At 50.2% G+C, this 19,261-nt stretch overlaps 1 protein-coding gene across 17 annotated transcripts in view; it reads left to right on the top strand.

The window, feature by feature from the left end:
* Positions 1-19,261, top strand: part of MEGF11 (multiple EGF like domains 11) — a 337,099-nt gene that overhangs the window by 277,258 nt on the left and 40,580 nt on the right. For all 17 annotated transcript variants that reach the window (XM_058541898.1, XM_058541885.1, XM_058541888.1 and 14 more), the window contains one exon: positions 4,522-4,696. In XM_058541898.1, coding sequence (XP_058397881.1) covers positions 4,522-4,696 — 175 coding nt within the window. The remainder of the gene's footprint in view (positions 1-4,521; positions 4,697-19,261) is intronic.

The following is a 19,261-nucleotide window of genomic DNA, read 5'->3' as shown; positions in this document are numbered from 1 at the left end:
CTTGGCAACTGCCCTAGTGACTGAGCCCCCAACACTCACACACAGTTTTTATTCAGTCTAACTCAGGGTTTCTCAACCTTGCCACTATTGACGTTTGGGGCTGGATAAGTCCTTGTTGGGGGTGCTGTCCTGTGTACTGTAGGATGTTCAGCAGTATCCCTGGCATCCCATCTACCCACTAGATGCCAGTGGCAACACCCCACACTCAAGTTCTGACAACCAACAATGTTTCCTGGGTAGGGGGAGGCAAATTGCCCGAGGTGGGGACCCTCTGGTCTAACTCTGGTCTCTCTCTCAAGCTGCACTTGGCTTTGTTCTCATGGACACAAAGAACAGCTCTTTCCCTCTGTGTGGCCACAGATCACTCTCCTCTTCCCACAAGCCTTTGTCCACTATAGAGCTTTCTCCTGGGATCCAAGAAAAGCAGAGACTCCTAATCTCAAGGCAGTTAAGCTGCAGGTTCTGTGTGGGGTCTGGGGCTTCACAACTACCTCTGTAGTCTGATATATGTACTTCTCTCTGTATCTCAGTTTCCCAATGTATCCATCACCATTCATCAGCCCAGAGGAGGTAAAAGTTCTGTTATGGCCTTTGAATGAAGCTTCCACCCAATTCCTCAAGAGACGGAGCATGGGATCCTTAGGATTCTAGCCTCATTTTCCCCCTGGCTTCTGTAAGAGCCTGCAACAGAACCCCACCAACATGGCTTGCAAGGCCTTGAGCATCTTCCCTAGGGGGACAAACTACTCCCAACCCCCAACCAGAGAAAACCCGACCCATGTAGCCTCAGCTTCTCTCTGCTCTGTGCCCCTCTGGAGGGGCCCCTTCAAAGAGGTCGAATCCACTGCCCTGGGAAGGAAGAAGTGGCTGATGAGATTCCCCAACACTTTATTCCCTTTACAGACGCTTTGTAGCACACACAAAGAAACCATCCTCCTTCATAAGGGAATAACCTTGAGAAAGAGAGTGCCTGTGTGTCAGACCTCTCTTGTGTCCCCTCTACAATTGAGTTGTCATAGACGAATTCCAGCAGCCATGATCATGTATTACCTTTGCAAGATTTGATTTAGCCAACAGATGCGGCATTGATAGAAATCGCTGAGCAGCCAAAAGAAAGGCAGAAAAATCCACCCCGAAAAGACTCCTGTATTGTTCAGCTTTCAGCTCCTATTAACTTGCGATTAATCTATGTCTGGGGAAAATAGGAGAAGGGGGGAAGGGAAAAGAGCAACCAGAACCAGCCTAAATACCAGTGATGGAGACTTTTGCCTGAACCTAACCAGCAGTCACTTGCTCACCATCGAATGGCTGTGCCACCGCCAGAGAGGAGGGGAGCAGGGAGCAGGGGACTCCTGGGAGAGGGAGATGTGACAAAGGTGCCCAGAGCATGGTGATCACAGTCCTCAGTCATAATCACTTAGCCATCGTTCTCTGCCCTCTTTACAAAGGGATTTTGATGGAAACATGGGAAATGCGGGAGCGCTTAGAAGTCAGTGTTTGCTGGCTCGCTGTGTCAAGTATGCTTTTTGCAGGGTGCTGTTCTCGCCAGAGGGAGAAGCTATTGATGGGAAGGGCTGAAGGGTGCCTGAGTCCTTTAGAATCTCCAGGGCTAGGCAGAGCTGTAGCCAACACTACCAGGTCATTTCCCGGGTCCCACCTTGTCAGTCTCCATGACTGTGACTGAGCCGGTCCCTCTCACCCTAACCAAAACCTCAGAGGAGGCCCCCGGAAAGCTGGAACCGAGAAAGGCCGTGCCTAAGGGCTTTGCTCAGAGCGTTGGGACAGAGAGTAGTGCCTCGCAAGTTCTGGCTGAGTGTCAGGGCCACCAAGTGGGGGCACCCACTTCATGGCACCCATACAGGCCACTATTCCCCTTACAGTGTGGGGCTCAGGGAAGAATTTTTCTGGAACCATAAAGGTCAGGAAGTCTTCAAACACTCATCCCTTACACGCCTTCTTTTTTATTTATTTACGATTTTTATTGCTTTACATATGTTTATAAATACAATAGATGCTTAGTTAGAGAACACGTAGAAATTTAAAGAAAAAACTCAGAATCACTCATAATTTCTCAACCCAGACGTGAGCACAAAAACCATTTTGTTGTAATATGTTTATTCTCTATCCATGTCTGTATATATCTATACGACTTTTTTTCAACATTTTAGATCATGACTTTGTATACAATTTACTTATTCCACTTAACCTTATATCATTAAATAATTTGGAAAATATTTCAATATTTCTCTAACATTCCTTCATATTAATTGCCATCATTCATTTAACAAGTACCCTGTCGTCAGATGTGGCACGAGGCAGTGGGCAGAACAAGGTCCAACAGGCTTGGGTTTGAATCCCAGCTGCCACTGACTGAGCTGTGTGACCTTGGGCAGGTCACATAACCTCGAAGTGCCATCTGTAAAATAGAGGCTCTAGCGCCTAACTCACAGGCTTATTTGAAAATTAGAAATATGTGTGTAAAGTGCCTAGTGCTTTAATAGCCCAGTCACATGTTATTTATTATTATTTAAATTGCTTCCATTTTCCACTGTTATAAATAATGCTTCAGGGAACATCTCTGCATAAACCTTTCTCCACGACTATGATTATTTCCTTAGGATAGATTCTTAGAAATGGAATTATAAGACCAAAGGGTCTGAATATGTTTAGGACTCCTGATACATAACCCCAAATTGTTTTCCAGAAACCTTTACCAGCATTGAGTATTGTCCTTTTTTCCCCTAAATCTTTACCGTTTTGATAGAGAAAAAGTGATATCCAGTTTTTATTTTGACTTCATGATTAATGAGACTGAACATGGTCCAAAATGATTATTAGCTACTTGAACTTACTATTCAGGAACCGTCTGCTCCTGTCCATCCCTTATTTTCCATGAGAAAACCAGGGCTCCCAGAAGAGAAACGGCTTGGCTGGGCTTCATACAATTAGTTTGTTCATTAATTCATTTGCCAAGTATGTACTGAGCACCCGCAGTGTGTCTGGGTCTCTGCTGGGCCCTGGGGTACAATACGGAGAGGAAATAGACAGACAAAGGGCCCTCCCCCATGGAGCTGCCACCTCGTGGGGGGACAGATGAGAAACAAGTCAACAGACACAGAAAATAATTACACATAGTAAAAGTACTATTTATTCCCAAATATTTAATAGGGCAGTGAACATGAGCCAAGCACTGGGGATCCACCAATGACCCAAGGAGACAAGCCCATGTCTTCATGGAACTTAGCAGAACCAGGACTTGTACCCTGCCTCCTCCTGCCAGCCCAGAGCATGCTTCTGTCGACATATCCCTTGAGCTGGACTCCAGAGCAGGGAAGCAGGTGACACAGGGACTCTAAGAGGCTTGTCTTTACCATCCAGCATCTTTTCTGGAGTGTTAATCTGGGTCCTCCCAGAAGCAGATGCCAAGTGCAAGAGATTTACTAGGGAAATTGCAGGGCTGTGAGGGAAAATGAGGAGGAGGCTGGGGAGGTTGGGAGGAGGAGACAGGGAAGGAAGGCAGGCTGAGTGGAAAGTCTTAGACTGCAGCATAGTTCTAAGAAAGTTTGGCAAGAAGGGAGTCTTTAAGCCAAAGCCACCCATCAGAGGAGCCCCAGATTTCCCAGGAATGCGCCAACCTTAATATCCCTGCTGTGCTCCAGCTGGGAGAAGCCCAGGGGAAGAGTGGCCTCTGAGCAAATGTAGTGATGGATTTCAGACATAGCAGCTGGGGCCATCGGTCCGTTACGCTCCCGCAGAAGCTCTTGAGAAGTCCGTAGTCACCACACCTGTCATCCCCTCTGATCATGAATTATGGCTGTTGGATCAGACCTCTGCCAGTCAGAGGTTGCCCAGTCTCTAGAGGTCATGCCAGGCAGCCCCTGCCTCTAGCCAAGTGGTCCTCTCTCTGGCCTAGACATATAGGAGATGGAGACAAGCTTGCTCCCTCCTAAAAGCCCTGGCAAAGCACAGATGGTGAGTATCCTCTCCACTGCAGACTTTGCTAGAGAGGGGAGGCCACACCTGCCCTGAGGTCTCGTTTTAACTCAGCAAATGATTGCTGGAAACCTACGATATGCAGAGCCACTGGCTCTCACTGCAACCCTCTTGTGCCTGCTCCTGCACTAGGTATCTGCCTTGGGTAAGGGGTGAGTGAAGCTCTAGACCCCATCGTCCATGAGGCAGGGGACTGAAGAGGCTGCCTTCTGCTTTGGTCTCTGTGTATTTGTGTTATAAAGAGCACTTGTTTGGGAGTCAGAAGACCTGTGCTCTAGTCCTGATTTTGCCACTTCCTTGCTGTGTGACTTTAGGCAAGTCACGTAACTGCCATAAGCCTCAGTTTCTTGGGGCTAATAAGACCATGTGGCCTTGGCATCTTCTGACAAGCAAACAAGGCATTGAGCAATTTAATCTCAGGGGTGCTTTGATCGTGCTACCCTGGGCAGACCACACTTAGAGTGAGCAGAGGGTGGACATGGCCGCCTCCCTGATCAGACTGTCCTCATCCTTCTCTCATCTGTTCAGCTGCCACCCGGTAACTGGAGCTTGCACCTGCCAGCCGGGCTGGTCTGGCCATCACTGCAATGAGTCCTGCCCTGCTGGCTACTATGGCGATGGCTGCCAGCTGCCTTGCACCTGTCAGAACGGCGCTGACTGCCACAGCATCACTGGGAGCTGCACTTGTGCCCCAGGCTTCATGGTAAGATGAGAGGGCGCTCCCGTGGCCTCTCTGCCCCCCACCCCGACACAGGAGAGGAGGGGCCACCTCCTCCCGCCTCTGGGTGGAATCAAGGAGTGTGTCCCTGTGCCCAGGGATGAAGAATGGGAGGGTCTCCGTGTCCCCCTCCGAGATAGAGTCCATGACTGGAGAGCCCCCAAGGCTGTTCTCAAAGGGCCAATTCTGCTGGGGTTTGTAATTGTAAAAGCAATAGAAGGAGGGGGTCTTTCCATTGTCCCCTCACCCTGAACTGGTGTTACCAGTTGCCTTTGAGCCCAGCTCCTCCCTGTCCATATCCTTATGCACACAATATTTTTACATCATAATAACCACCGTGCACATAGACAGTTCTGCATTCTGCTTTCTTTCACCCATATTTGCTGCTTGGGCTTCCTAATTATCACTTTAAATGGCCACAGACACTGCAGGAACTGATGTACCCCAGTTTACTCAGCCATTCCCTCCTTGCTGAATATGGAGTTGTTTCCAACGTTCGCAGCAAATGCTGCAATGAGCATCTTCCCACAAACAGCTTTTCCCCTCCCATTGAATAATTTCCTTAGGGTGAATTCCCAGGGTCAGTGGGCATAATGTATTTATGGCTCTTGATGGATGTTGCCATATTACTTTCCTCAAGGGTTATATAAATCTATACTGCCACCAGCCGTGTATGAATGTACCTATTTCAAAACAACTCTGCTAACATTCTTTTTTTTTTAATTTTTGCTAATTATATAGGTAGAAAATGGCTCCTCAATTTTGCTCTAATTTGCATTTCTCTGATTACTAGGGAGAGTAAACCTTTTCCCTACATGTTTGTTTACTATTTGTATTTCCTCATGAATTATGCTGGTCTTTATGAGGTTTGATTCTAGGGAACTTGACATTGGAAGGGGAATCCCGTTCAAAGGTGGGGTTTGCCCAGTGGGTCTAAGGACCCAAACACTCTGAGGTCCCCTGTGGCCATATTTTTTTTATTGTGCTGTAGGAAGTGGTTTGTGCAGTAGAAAGTGTGGCCTTTGGAACCAGACTGGGGTCACATCCCGGCTGTCCTACTCACCAACTGTGTGACCTTGGGCTAGCGAGTTAACCTCTCTCAGGATCCGTTTCCTCACTAGGGAATGGAACACCTGCCTTGCAAAGTTGCTTTCAGGTGTAGAGACGGGCTGTATCAGGTACCTTGCCTCAGCGGTTCTCAGACTTCATGATCTTAGGAATCACCAGTGGGCCTTGTTAAAGTGCAGATTCTGATCCGGTAAATCTGGGGAAAGGCCTGAGGTTCCGCATTTCTAACAAGCTCCCAGGTGATGCCACTGCTGGTCAGTGGCCTCACTTTGACTGGGAAGGGGATGGAGCTCAACTTGGGTTGCCCACTGGACTCACCTGGGGAGCTTTACGAACACTGATGCCTGTGCCCCCCTCCCAGAGACGCTGATAGATTTGGTCTGGGTGTGGTCTGGATGAGGCCAGTGTGCTGCCAAGGTGGAGATCCACTGATCTACAAGGAAGCCCTTGTCGTGACACAGGAATGCGAGTTTGCCCCGTGACAATGTCTTTTGTGGGCAGGTTGCCCCTGGTCTATAAAATGAAACTCTGTTCAGCTCCTTCTTCCTCCTCCCCAATGCAGATAAAACTGGGTTAAAGTGACCTCCAGTGGCATCTTTGAAAGAGAAAGAAGTCTGTTCGTCCTGCAAGTTTCCTCTCTAATTTACCTTTATGGATGTGAGCTTTGTCTGTAACTTCCATAGAAAAATGGAGTGCCCTTAGGTTTGGGGTTTGGGTAGGAGAGAATAGTTATTTGGGATTAAAGACCTCACAAAGCAAAGTGATCAGGTGGCTGAAGCTGAAGTGAACTGACCACACCAGACTGCTAGTGGGACATCCTGACCCTAGTCCCAACTTAGCTACTTGGGTAGTTCTATGACTTAGGGCAAGTGGCTTCCTCTCTTAGGATCCCAGTTCCTTCATCTGTAAATGGTGGGTGTGCGGGAGGAGATGAACCAACTGCTTTCTAAGATGGTCTACTATGCGGACTCCAGGGGCCAAGTCAGGAAACACACCCTTCTGGGGGAAATGAGGGAAAGTAGGAGCAAGGAGGGGTGTGTGTGTATTGGCGGGGGGGAGAGAGGGCTCATTGAGGTTGTTATGGTCTGATTGCGTATATTGTCTATGGGCCTGCTGCGAGTCGCAGCTCCCTGTTCCCCCTTCTTCACCCCCAGCTGCCTACCTAGTCACTGCTCCTCAAAAGAAGGGGAAATCAGGGCCCTGGGAGGGCCTAGGGAGGCTAGTGCCTAGGTCCCCACTGCCCTGAGGCCAGGGCTCCAACAGGCTGGAGGCCAGGCCACTGCCTTTCTTCCTCCCATCTGGGATGCAAATGACTTCCTGCCTTTGAACTTTGGGGGACTTGGGCTCGTGTGAAGTCCTGCCTGCCTGGGGCTTAGGACTAAGACAGATTGTGAGCCAAGCTGCCCTGGTGAGATGCTATGAATTCCCATCCATCTTCTCCTGCCCAGCCTCATTATACCTGGAAAGGCTCTTCTGGGGCCCTGTTGGGTGTTGAACAGGAGCCTTGAGCAGGAGCCGCTCAAGGTGATTACAAACCAGTCAATTATTCTCATTCAGCGTGACTCATTCCTGCATGCACCAAGGGGGAAATCATTACTGTCGCCCTCATCCCAGCTTCTGAATGAATGCAACTTCCTGCAATTAGCTGGCTCTGGTCAGGGTGGTTGGTTTTTGAATTTATGCGCCTGCCTTTTTCCTTGAAAGACATTTAGGATGGGCAATTCATTAGAAAATAATTAAAAGAGCCCTTTTCTGAGTGTTTGGAGACATTGATCCTAGGTTCAGTAACCTTAGACATGTCCCTTCACCTGGCTGGGCCTCAGTTTCCTCATCTGTAAGATGGGAGTCACATCAGTCCTGCCTGCTATTGGATATGAGTAACCAACTTGGTAATGGATGTGAGGCCAGATCCTCAGCTGTCCCCTCCCGCCAGAGCTCTCCCTGGCAAGGGCTCTTTAAGGAGGATGTTGGGATAACTTTATGAAAGCAGAGTCTCTAAGGGCTGAGAATGGCCTCAGGCTCAACATAAACATGAGGAGTGCTAATGAGGTAGTACAGAACCACCCCTGGGAGCCCAGTGACATGCCTGCTTCAGCCAGGTGGTCCCCACCCGCTGAGGCCATGAGAGTATGGAGCAGAAGCAAGCCCTGCCTGGCCCTCTGGGTGTGCTGGCCCTCACACTCTTTCTCCTTCCTTCCCAGGACACTAGATATTTACCCTGCCAAGGACTTGGGGGTGGGGGGCAGCTGGGGGTATGCAATGGCTAATCAGACACCCATCCAGCCTTCAAAGAGCTTGTGCTCAATAATAATCATATTCACCCTAGCAGCAAACACTTATTGAGTCCTTGCTGCATGCTTCATCTCTATTCCTCACAAGAGTCCTACAGAGGTGTACTTTCACACACCTCAATTTGAAAATGAGGAGCTGAAGTTCAAACAGGATAAGTTACTTGCCCAGGATCACAAAGCCAGTAGTGGTGGAAGCCACTGAACTCTTGTATGTTAGATGATAGACTTTGATTGATTGGTCACCATGGAACCACACAAATCTCAGTTCAAATCCTGGCCCTCCAGTCCCCACCTTGCCTACTGGCAAGTCACTTATCCTGCCTAAGCCTGAATTTCCTTATCTGTTAAGAGGAGACTTTGCCATGAGAGTGAGAAAGTTCATGGCTCAGTGCCTGGAACACAATAGACACCTGGTAAAACCGTAGTAATTGTTGGTGAGAGTAGTGGGGGAACATTGCTTCCCCCAAGCCCAGCACTCCCCTCTCTCAAAGGAGAGTGTCAGGGTGAGCTACAACCAGGGGTTCCCATTGGAGCAGAGCCATGAACATGCACAGCTGCTGTTCCATGCAGGTCCACCCAAGCGACTGTGGAGGCACTGTAGGGTGGACACACTTTTCAGTGTTTGGGGAAATGGACATAGAAATGGAGGTAGGAAGAGAGTCTGGGCATTTTACATGTTAGCTTCGCAGCAGCAGTGGAATCATTCATGGCATGCATTACTGAATTACATGGGGGCTCTTGGGTGAGGGAAAAGAGCCCTGGGCTGGAAGACAAGAAGCCAAGTTCCTAGCTCTGATTCTGCTTACTTTGGGGGCTTCTATTTCTCATCTATAAAACAGGAATAAAATTCTCTGCCCAACAGGAACAATGGTGTGGGAGCCAGTCCTTAAAGGGGGAGTGCCTAAAATTGGGAGTGGCTTTGTTTCAGCACCTTGGACAGCCCCCATGAGCCTCTGCTCCAAGGTTGCTCTTGCTGTCTTAGAAGCCAGGGTCCTTACCCAGTCAGAACACCAGGGTGGGCAGGGGTGGAGGAGGGCAGAGGGAGGGTCATGTTACAGGGGGCTTGAGAGTCCTGGGAGTGTCCATATGAGGGGAGATCCAGGAAGTGAGGAGGGAGTAGCTGAATTGTGGTTGAGGGGACTAAGTGGAGTTGAGTTGTCCATCCACTTGGAGGTTGGAGTCACATCACCCCTCTCCATGGCTTCTCTTTACCCACCAAATAAAGCTCAAACTTCAGTCCTTTGTAACATTCCCTTAAAACTATTTAGTCCACCTTGACCTTATCTCTTGCTAAGTCCTGCCACACATAACTCACTTTTCCCTAAACAGTGTCTACTTTGAGGCCTCTGCTTGTGCCTTTTCTTAAGCTTTTCCCTCTTCCTAGAATGCCTTTCCCACTGTCCTCATCTCAGTCTATGAAAATCCTTCTCAGCCTTTCAAGGTAAGGTCAAAGGCTGCCTCTTCCAATAAGCCTTCCCTGAATATTCCTCTCTTCTGTCTTCTCTGTTCCCATAGCACACGGCTTATACTCAGAGTCTGTCTCCCTCCAACTCGCACCTCCTACTGCACCCCCCATGCCTACCATGGGAACATCTTACTCAATACACTCTCTTTGAAATAAATGAAATTCTTGGGGAGAGCAATGAATGCCATTAAGCAGAAGGAAATTCATGGCATTTCTCAAAGGGCCTTGCCATCAGGGCTGGGGCTTGAATCTACACGTTGGCTTCTCTGCAGTTCAGATAAACAGCTGCAGTGAGACTGGAGCATCTGTCCCCCAACATCATCTCTGGGTTCTTTGGGCAAATAGTGTGAGCTTGTACCTTATGCAATACTGTGTAGTGGTTACTCAGAGACTCTGAAGCCAGATTCCCTGCCTTCAAGTACCAGCTTTGCTGCTTATTAGCTGTGTGACCTTGGGCAAGATACTTTACCTCTCTGTGCCTCTGTTTTCTCATATGTGAAAGGGGAATAATAATAAAGTCCATCAGATTATTGTGCTGATTAAATTAGTTCATACGTATAAAATAACCAGAATACTTGGTATATTAGTAATCTTTCAACAAGTGTTAGCTATTATTATCATTATTGTTGTTGTTAATGCTGCCACTGCTGTTGTTGTTGTTGTTATTTACCCCAAGGGGTCCCTCACCTGACTGGTCCTGGCCTGAGTGCCCTGTTTGAGGGTACAGGTAGAAATGGGGAGGAGAGGAAGAGAGCAGAATTAGGCAAAACTTGCTCCTGTCTGGGAGCTGCAGGGTTGCTGAGGGCTCTTGGGTTCCCAAGGGCAGCCACTGCACCGAGAATAGACTTTCTCAGCACAGGGGGGAGAAGGCCATTTTCTCTGACCAGCTTTCCTTAATTAAGGTCTCACCTAGGTGGCCAGCCTGACGAAGCCTCCTCCACTGCTCCAGGACTAATTGCTGCCATCTTGGCGCCTGGAATGAACAGCCTGTGAGGTCACTGCCAGAGCTGCAGAGACTTGACTTCCCAGACCTCCTCCCCATGTGGAACCCGTGTGGCTAGGAGATAAGGGGCCCTCTCATCATTCCTCAACACAGATGCTCCCTTTCAGCTCCGGCTATAATGGAGACAGGGAGCAGGGAAGGCGGAGGAGGGGGCCTGGTGTCTCCTCCCATGGGATTTGGGGCCAATATTTCTCCCCTGGTTGACAGAATTTCTATTACCTTAAAGGGCTCATCTATTTATGCTGCAATTTTTTGAAGCCCTGTCTGCCATTATTGAACCCTGCATGCCGGCGAAGGGAGCGGGCACTCCATCACCCAAATGAACAAACGCGTTTCCACATTTTTCTCTCCTTTCTCTATGCTGTTGGTAGGTCATATGCAAACCTCAGCTGCTCTGGCCGGGGAAGGCGGGAGGAGAGTAAGAGTTATGAAAATCCAGATCAGTGGAGCAGTGATTGAATTTTCCTCCAAGGCTTCCGATGTCCTTTAAGACGTCACCCTCCCCCACCCGCCCACCCCCAAGCTAGGCAAAGTGCATGTCTGCCTCTTGTGCAGCTCCTGAGCTGGAACTAGGGAGCAAGGGCAGCTGTGGGGCCAGAAGAGAATGTGGACTGAAAATGATAGCCAGGTGACATGTATACAACGTGTGTGCAGTCCCTGTTCTAAGGTCTTGTTCTTCATCAAACTGAGGTCTGCAGACTATTAGCACTAAGAGTAGAAAAGCAGCTTCTCATCTCCCACCCCCACTATTGACTAACTTCCTAATTATTATAGTAGAAGATTTTCCTGGATGCTGCTCTGGGGATGAGGAATTCACCCTCTAGCTGCCATGCCCGTGTGAGCAGAGGAGCACAGGTAGTGCAAAATAGCAGAAATGATCCAAAAATATAAACACACACACACACACACACTCCAGTACTCAAATCCCAGCTCTGCCTTCGCCTGCTGGGTTGGCCTTGGCCTGGTTACTTAAGCTTCTCAAGCCTTAGTTTTTCATCTATAAAACAGGGTAGATAATGGTACTATGTGAGAGTGTTATTCTTAGGATGGAATTAGATAAAATATGTACAATGCTTAGAACAATGCCAGGCATGTAGCCAATGCTCAATAGATGACAGTTGAGGTTCCTTATGTAGTTGTGTAGAGATGACATGCTGGAGGCAAAGGGCATGGACTTTGGAGTCAGACAGGCCTCAGCTGGAATCTCAGGTCAGTCACTCAATAGCTGTGTGACCTTAGGCAACGTACTCAGCCTCTTTGAGCCTCAGTTTCCCATCCATCAAATGGGTTAATAACACCTGCCCTGTGAGCACAAAATGGGAATGATTCTTCATAATGGCAGAGTTGGAAGAAGGCTCAGTGCTTCTCTAGTGCAACCTCTCATTTTACAAAGAGAGAAACCAAGATCCAGAGAGGGAAAGTGACTTATCTCAGGTCACACAGCAAATCACTGGCAGAACTGGGATGGAAAGCGGGTGACAGAACTCCCAATCCGATGCTTCTTCCACCTTTGCCTCCATCTCCTGAGTTTGCTATCCCCAGAGCAGACACCTGCTGATTTTTCGCAGGGCAGAGAGAGAAGGGGTAGGGGGAGCTCACCAAAGTGTTAAATCACATTGGCGATTAATCCACAGAGCAAAGAGAGAAAATTGGTTTTATGTCACTAAGGCTGAGTCCAACCTTCCCCCGCTGGGACACTGGTTTGTGGTTTTATTAGGAAGAACTGCTGACTCTTCTGTTCTAAAAAATAGACATTCCCCCTGTCACACCACCGTCTCCCTGCTGTGCTCCTCGTGTCCTTATATCAGCACCCTCATCTCTGGGGTCTGCAGCTGGCGTTCCTGTCTCTCCATGCAGCAGCAGAAGCTGTTGGGGCAGGTCTGGGGCGTCCATGCTTTAAACATGCCCAGTTTCCTTTCTGTCCAAGCCTCTGGCGTTGGTGGGGTTTCTGCCCCCGCCAGGCCCCAGTCCTGGACCCCACTCCACAGAGTCTGGAGTGGGAGGCCAGGGCCATGTGTCAGAGGAGCTTCCCTGAAAGATCTAGAGGGGATGACTGGGGATACTGATGGCCCACACTGGGAGCACTGAGTAACTGAGGGGGCCCCAGGCCAGCCACTCTGCTCCTCATATGTTATTTTACTTCATCCTCCAACGACCCTGTAGGTAGGGGCTGTTAGGATCCCCACTTTGCAGATGAGGAAACTGAGGCTCAGAGAGGTGAAGTAACCTTCCCTAGTTGGTAAGTGGCCACCAGGAGCTGAGCCTGTAGCTATTTGAACCCAGAGCCTGCACTTTTAGCCACAAACAAAAGTTGTCTGGAGAGGAGAGGGCTGTGGATACGTGGTAAATCACCAGCTTTGAGACCCTTTGGCTTTTTCCTGGAAAAGTGGACAACCCTGGCAACCTCATTTCTCAGCTGGAGCCTAGTAACCTCCCACCTCTTTTCTTCTAGGGGAGGTAGGCTGGGACCCTCAGTCTCCCTCCATTACTTTGGGGCAGCACTTTACAGTTTGCCCAGCCATCTCATACCCGAGCTTGTTAGTCCTTACAGCTCTCCTGTGAGGAAAGCAGGGCAAATATCATTAGCTATATTTCACAGATGAGGAAACTGAAGTTCAGAGTGGTTACGAGCCTGGTCCAAGATGACATGACTTGTGAAGACATCAAGCTGGGCCTAGAACCCAGAGCTTATGGCTCCAAGGCCAAGTTTGCCTCAGGACAGCCATGCAGAGAGGGGAGGTCAGTGCTGAGGAGAGGGCCAGCCAGGAGTCAGACCTGGGGTCCAACCCTGGCTCTGCTGCCTACTTGCTGTTTGCCTTTGCCCAAGTCACTTCACCACTCTGTGCCTTAACTTTAGATTCTGCAAAATGGGGCACAAACCCTGCTCCTTGTATCCTGGGGCTGGTGTAAAGCTGAGATGAAACACATCGTTGGGAAAGACTGGAAGAAGGGCCAGTGTGTGTGCACCCAGAGGCACGAGGGGGAGCAGTGGGCCCCGGCCCACAGACTATCTGCCCCACCAAGGCTGTGGGTCTGGAACAAGGAAGAACCCACTCACCTCCTGGCTACCCCTGCCCTCAAGCTCCAAGACCCCACCCAGCATGGCCCCTCCCCAGCCATCTCCCCCTTAGTCATTAGCACCAATAATCCCAACTGCAGGAGTAATTATGGACCCCATGAGGGGAAGGGATTCCTGCCAGAAGATATGATTATGTCTGGAAAATGAAAGATGTTGCAGAAAAAGGTCATGAATAAATTACTTCAAGGTGGGGCTAATAGGAAACTAACAATGGAGGTAAATGCAAAAAAAAAAAAAAAAACCTCAAGCATTCTCTCCAAAAACACTACTAAATAATTGCTCTCACCTCTACTAAAAGTTCAGAGAAGGAGTGTTAATTCCCTGAGACAGGCACAGGGAAGCCTGGCAGGTGCTACTTGGCCATCAGGCACAGATGACCCGGATGAGCAGGGGTGTAGGGAAGGTGGACGAAAATAGTGGGAGCGGAGCAGGCTGGGCCCTGCGTGCCAGGGTGGGGCTTGTGCTGAACTGAGTAGGCACAAGGGAGCCACTGCAGTCTTGAGCAGGAGCGTGTGTGACAAAACAGTGCTGCACTTGACCTCCATACCCTGTGCAGGGAGATGGTGACATCACAGGCTAAGAACCCAGCATGCAGTAGGTGCTCAATAGATGCTGGTTCTCTTCGCTCCCCGTGGCTCTGCAGTAGAGGCTGCTTGGCGAGGTAGGGAGAACACGGGCTTTGCGTCAGGGAAACCTGAGTCTCAGCCCTGTGGCTCACCAGCTGGGCAGCTTACAGCAGGTTCACCCCTGGAGCCTGACTCTGCTCACGTGAAGTACCTTGCAGGATGGCTGTGAGGGTGAAACAGGGCAAGCACTAGGAAAGTGGCACAGAGCGAGTGGGGAAATCTTAGTTTCTTTTCTTACATCTGCAGTGGGCCTAGGCTCTCACTGGGCCACCTGTAATAATCAAAATGCCTAAAGCATTTATGGCACTTCCTCTGGGCCAGGCCCTGTTCTAAGAACATTAGTATATTAACTTATTTAATCTTCACCACTACCCTTGACGGAAAGTGCCACTATAATCCCTATTTTGCAGATAGGGACAGTGAGACACAGAGAGGTTCATAACTTGCCCAGAGTTTGTCAATTATACCCCAATAAAGCTGAAAAAATAAAATAAGTTGCCCAAGGTCCCATAGTGTCAGAGCCAGGATCTGAGCCCAATAGTCAGGTTCCAGAGCCCCTGGGCTTGATGCAGCCTTCTACCACCTCTCTGTGACCTGCCTCTTCTGTGGGCAAACCCTGAGTGATCCTCACTGCCCCCCCACCAGGATGAAACCTTAACCATGGCCACAGGGGGGCTCCTGCCAAGAGAACTGAATTTGGAACGACAGGGCAGTCGGGCATCCACGGTTAGCTCAGGGGAGGTGTCAGTCTCCCAGGGGTGGTGTGGGTGGAGCACCCAGTCATCACCATGGCACCCGTCTGTATCACAGTTCTGCTACAAAATGCCCTCACATCCATCATCTCCTGTGTGCTCACAGCCCTCTGAGGTTAGACGTCACTGTTGCCGTTTTACACACAAGGAAGTAGGCTCAGTGAGGTTTCCCAGCTCTGAGCATCTCAGCCCTCCCCATTCGCAAGCCCAGGGCTGAGCTGCTCCCCGGCAAATGCTGCCCCCATCCCTTCCTATGGGGAGGTCTGAACGGAGCTCCCTTCAAACCTGCCCTCTGAGGCCTCAGGGCCTCACATGGGGAACACAATCCAGGTCCACATTATGTGTAGTGAAGCATTCTATGAGAACTTGGCTGAGAAACTTCCGGGAGCCAGAAAAATCCCGAGGAAACCAGCTTTATAAAGACGTGGATAATTTAACAGGGGTGAGGCAGGGGATGGGAGGGACAGGGAGTGTGGACCGTAGAGGCAGCCTTTCTCACCTCCTCTCCTTTTCTGTTCCCAGGTAAAGCCTCTCAGGTTTCAGCTTCTGGGCTTCCTTTGCATTCGGTCTATAATTGTTTTTTTAATGGTTCCACAATCAATAAGTGATTGGATTTGCCTGAGTCTTGGCTCTCAGTGTCTCTCAAACAGAAAGGAGTGCCCAGATGCGGCCTTGGGGGAGAGGGTCCTAACATAGGCCAGAACACTGAGTCACTTGCCTGCTCTCGGGACCCACCTTTGTTTGCGGGGCAAAGTTTGAGGCATTCAAGGCCTCCCAGGCTGGGCCTGCTCTGCCCTCCAGGCTCCTGTCCACTGCTGCCCCTCAGCCCTGGTGCTCCCACAAATGCCTCACCCTGGAGACCCACTCACCCATGTATGGCCCACCTCCATTCCTTTGTTCTATCTGTCCCTTCCTGGAATGCCCCTGCTCTCCCTCCTCCAGGACAGCTAAACCCTGCCCGTGCACCCGTGCAGGCTCAGCTCAGTTGCCACCTCCTCATAAAGCCTTCTTGCTTTCTCCTCATTGGGATATAACCCTGCCCTAGCACACGGGCATGCCCACTCTGGTGGCACATTGTGGATGTTTCCGTCCTCTCTGCTAAACAGAAAGCTGGTGGGCGGCAAGTCTGTCCGATTCAACCCTGTGACCCTACCCTTTTCCTCATCCTGCCACCCTTCTGACCCCAGCCCACTCGCAGGCTGGCACAGTCTCCTGCACAGAGTGTGATCAGTAAATATTCATTGAATAAATGCACAGGTAGTTTAGAAGAATCCCCTAAATTGTGAATGTGCCACATCTTGCTTGGACCCCATAAACACCCCCCATCAGCCTCCGCAGGCCCCTCTGTCCCCCACAATCTGGTTCCCACTTGGGACATTGTCACTATCACTATGTCAGCCTCTGGCTTTGCAGGCCACTGCCCTGAGCCCACACCACCAGCTGCCACCTCAGAGGAGCTGGGTTCTGCAGTGCACGTGCACACACACCCTCTCCTATATGTCCAGCCCCACAACGTGGACCCAGCGTGTCCATACCATGCATGCCATGCTCAAAGCCACTGTGATCAAGTCACCCTTGGGGCTCTGTGGCCAGGATCGGCCCAAATGTCCAAATGCTAAGCTTACCCCACAGCTGTCACACCACAGATACAGAACACACTCACACACACCAAACTCCCACACTGTATGTATGAACCATGCATGGGGGAACTCGATAAGCTACTATCCAAATAAGGACACTGGGACAACAAGCCTAAATCCTATCCCTAACCTGCTCTGCTACACATGCAAAGCACATTAGTACATCGAATACACCTAGGGCCCACGTGTATTATTCATATGACATACATCACACGCACACACACACACAGAGGCTCACGAAAAACAGCCTGTGGAACATCTGGAAGTGGGGAGGTAGCCCGCCCACACCCTCTCTGGCTACAGGCTCATCTTGTGCCCCTGCCCCCCTCCACATTACGCTCACACACTCCTCTAAGTGCTCATGAAAACTTTCCCTAATACCCAACATAGGCTTTCCCAGCAGTTTAGAGACGATATTTTTTGGCATTCTTTAAAACCACTAAGGAAATCAAGAAACCTAATGCAGAGATTGGGGCCATATGCTGTCAGTGTTTGCCCAGAAACTCCCGAAGATTCCAGCTCAGGCTTTGCAGGGAAGCCTGGTTCTGTTCGCAGAGGGAGCAGAGTCCAGAAGGCCTGTGAGAGATGCTCTGATCCTCTGTGGGCAGAAACGTCCCCACCCCCAGCCCCTCAGGGAGCTCTGGACAGGGCCCAGCCTTGGGGGAGCAGGGAGAGGGAGATGAGGCCGGGAGTGGGAAGCGAAGCTGTCATAGGAAGCTGTCTCCTTTTGACTAAGGGCGGAGCCTGCCTGTGTGTGCAGTGCTGATAGCATCCCCGGCCATCAGCAGCACCAGCAGCGGCAATGGCATCATCACTATCGCGAGCTTTATCTCTTTCAGAGGATAGCCATTATTTGATGGATGTCGACAGCCTAATTCTCGCTCCCACCACCTGTTATTCCACCATCTTAGCCTTATTCCTTCGAGTCTTGAAACCCTTTGGACTTCAAGAGCCTCCTAACATAAGAAACAAATGCCCCTAAGAGTTCCCACCATTAGCCCCTATTAGCCACTTCTGCCTTCACTGTCAACACGCATTTAACAACAAATGTGTAGGAAAGCACCTTCTAGAGGGCCTGGCAAATGGTAGGTGCACAGGACATCTGGGTCCCGTCACTGCTGACCTGTGGAGGGAGAGCTTGGGCTGTGGAGTCAGTCGGCCCCTTTCCTACAGTGTGACTCGGGGCAAGTTGACAGCTGTGGCCTCGGTGTGGCCTCTCTCTAGGATGGTTCTTTCTCTAGGAAGACAACTGCTTCCCTGCAGGGCTGTTATCAGAACAAAAGGAGATAAGGGACAAAAAGTGCCTGGCACAGGCTGGCACCAAGGAGGAGGTTAAAAATCTGAGTTTCCTTCCTCCTGTCTCCAGCACTGGGGATGCGTCAGCCTGTCTGTAGGCTGGGAGGGCGTGGACCGTGGGGAGGAGGAGAGTCCTGCCTGCCCCTGCTCCCTGCGCTGTGCACACGCCCTACACGCATGACCCTCTCCAGGGCTTTTAGCCTCGGGAGTCTCCTGAGAAAATACCAATTCCTCCCAAGAGTGCTGAGGAAGCCCTTATTAGTCAGGGATGCCTTCTCTAAACTCAGGAGAGACTCTCGGGGGAAGGAACAGTTGGAGAAGGGGAAGGGGGTACAGATAGGACAAGGGCACCAATGGGGAGAAGAAACTGTTTTACTAGAACAGCAGCTGAGTCTCCAGAAGGACCCCCGGTCATGCAGCCAGTGATGCAGGCTGAACTTCACCCCAAATGTCCTTCCTTGGCCACACTCACTGCCTCTCAGGTCTCCCTGAAATGTCTTGGTATCTGTTTGGTAACTATTAGAAAGTGTCTGTGCTCCTCAAGAGGCCTCTTGAGGGGTCAAAGTCATAGAGCATATTTGTGCAACTTAGAAAATGATACCCCTTTCTTAAGGCATTCTACTGACATCTGCCAGAAAACTGATGTAATATATACATCACGTAATATATTACATGATGTAATATATACATCACTATGACTGTCATGTGAGTGGCACCTCTAGAGTTGTGCAGTGCACAGCCTGCACAACTGTACAGAGCAGCCTCAGGTCACTGACAGCCTATTCGTTTTGGACAGACATAGGGCTTCCAGGCCTAACCTTCAGCCCTTTCTCTGCACCCATCCCCCATGGGAGCCACACAGAATGACTCAGCTGCACTAGCCCGGGGCACTCTTCACTCAGCACAGGGAGGCCGGGATGGGGATCAATGTGACAAGGGACCTGCATCCCTCTCTCCCTCTCATCTCTCTGGCCCTCTGCTCCTTATGCCTTATGCAGAGTTTCTTTTCCCCAACATGCATCTGCTGTCAGTTGCTGCTTTATCAGTGACACACTAATTAGGTCCAGTGAGGTTTGCTCTGCATTGGCGAGGCCTCCGTGGCTGGCGTTTGGTCCAAGCTGTTCTCTCTTTGCCTTGTGGGCCACGTGTCACTCTTTCTCTGTGGAAACTCACAAATGAGGCTCCCCACTTGGGAGTGCCACTACCTGAGCCCTGGGAGCCAGGAGTGGGGGTGACTGAGAAGGGTGGCCAGGGGGAGAACAGCAGCCCGGTCTGGCACCCTGCTTGGCAGAACAGACGCTTGCCTTGCAAGGGGCTTTGTAAACAGTTA

The sequence above is a fragment of the Diceros bicornis genome, chromosome 5 (assembly GCF_020826845.1).
Source record: "Diceros bicornis minor isolate mBicDic1 chromosome 5, mDicBic1.mat.cur, whole genome shotgun sequence".
Classification (NCBI taxonomy): domain Eukaryota; kingdom Metazoa; phylum Chordata; class Mammalia; order Perissodactyla; family Rhinocerotidae; genus Diceros; species Diceros bicornis.
Note: the sequence above shows the minus strand (reverse complement) of the source record. Positions and strands in the feature narration are given on the sequence as shown.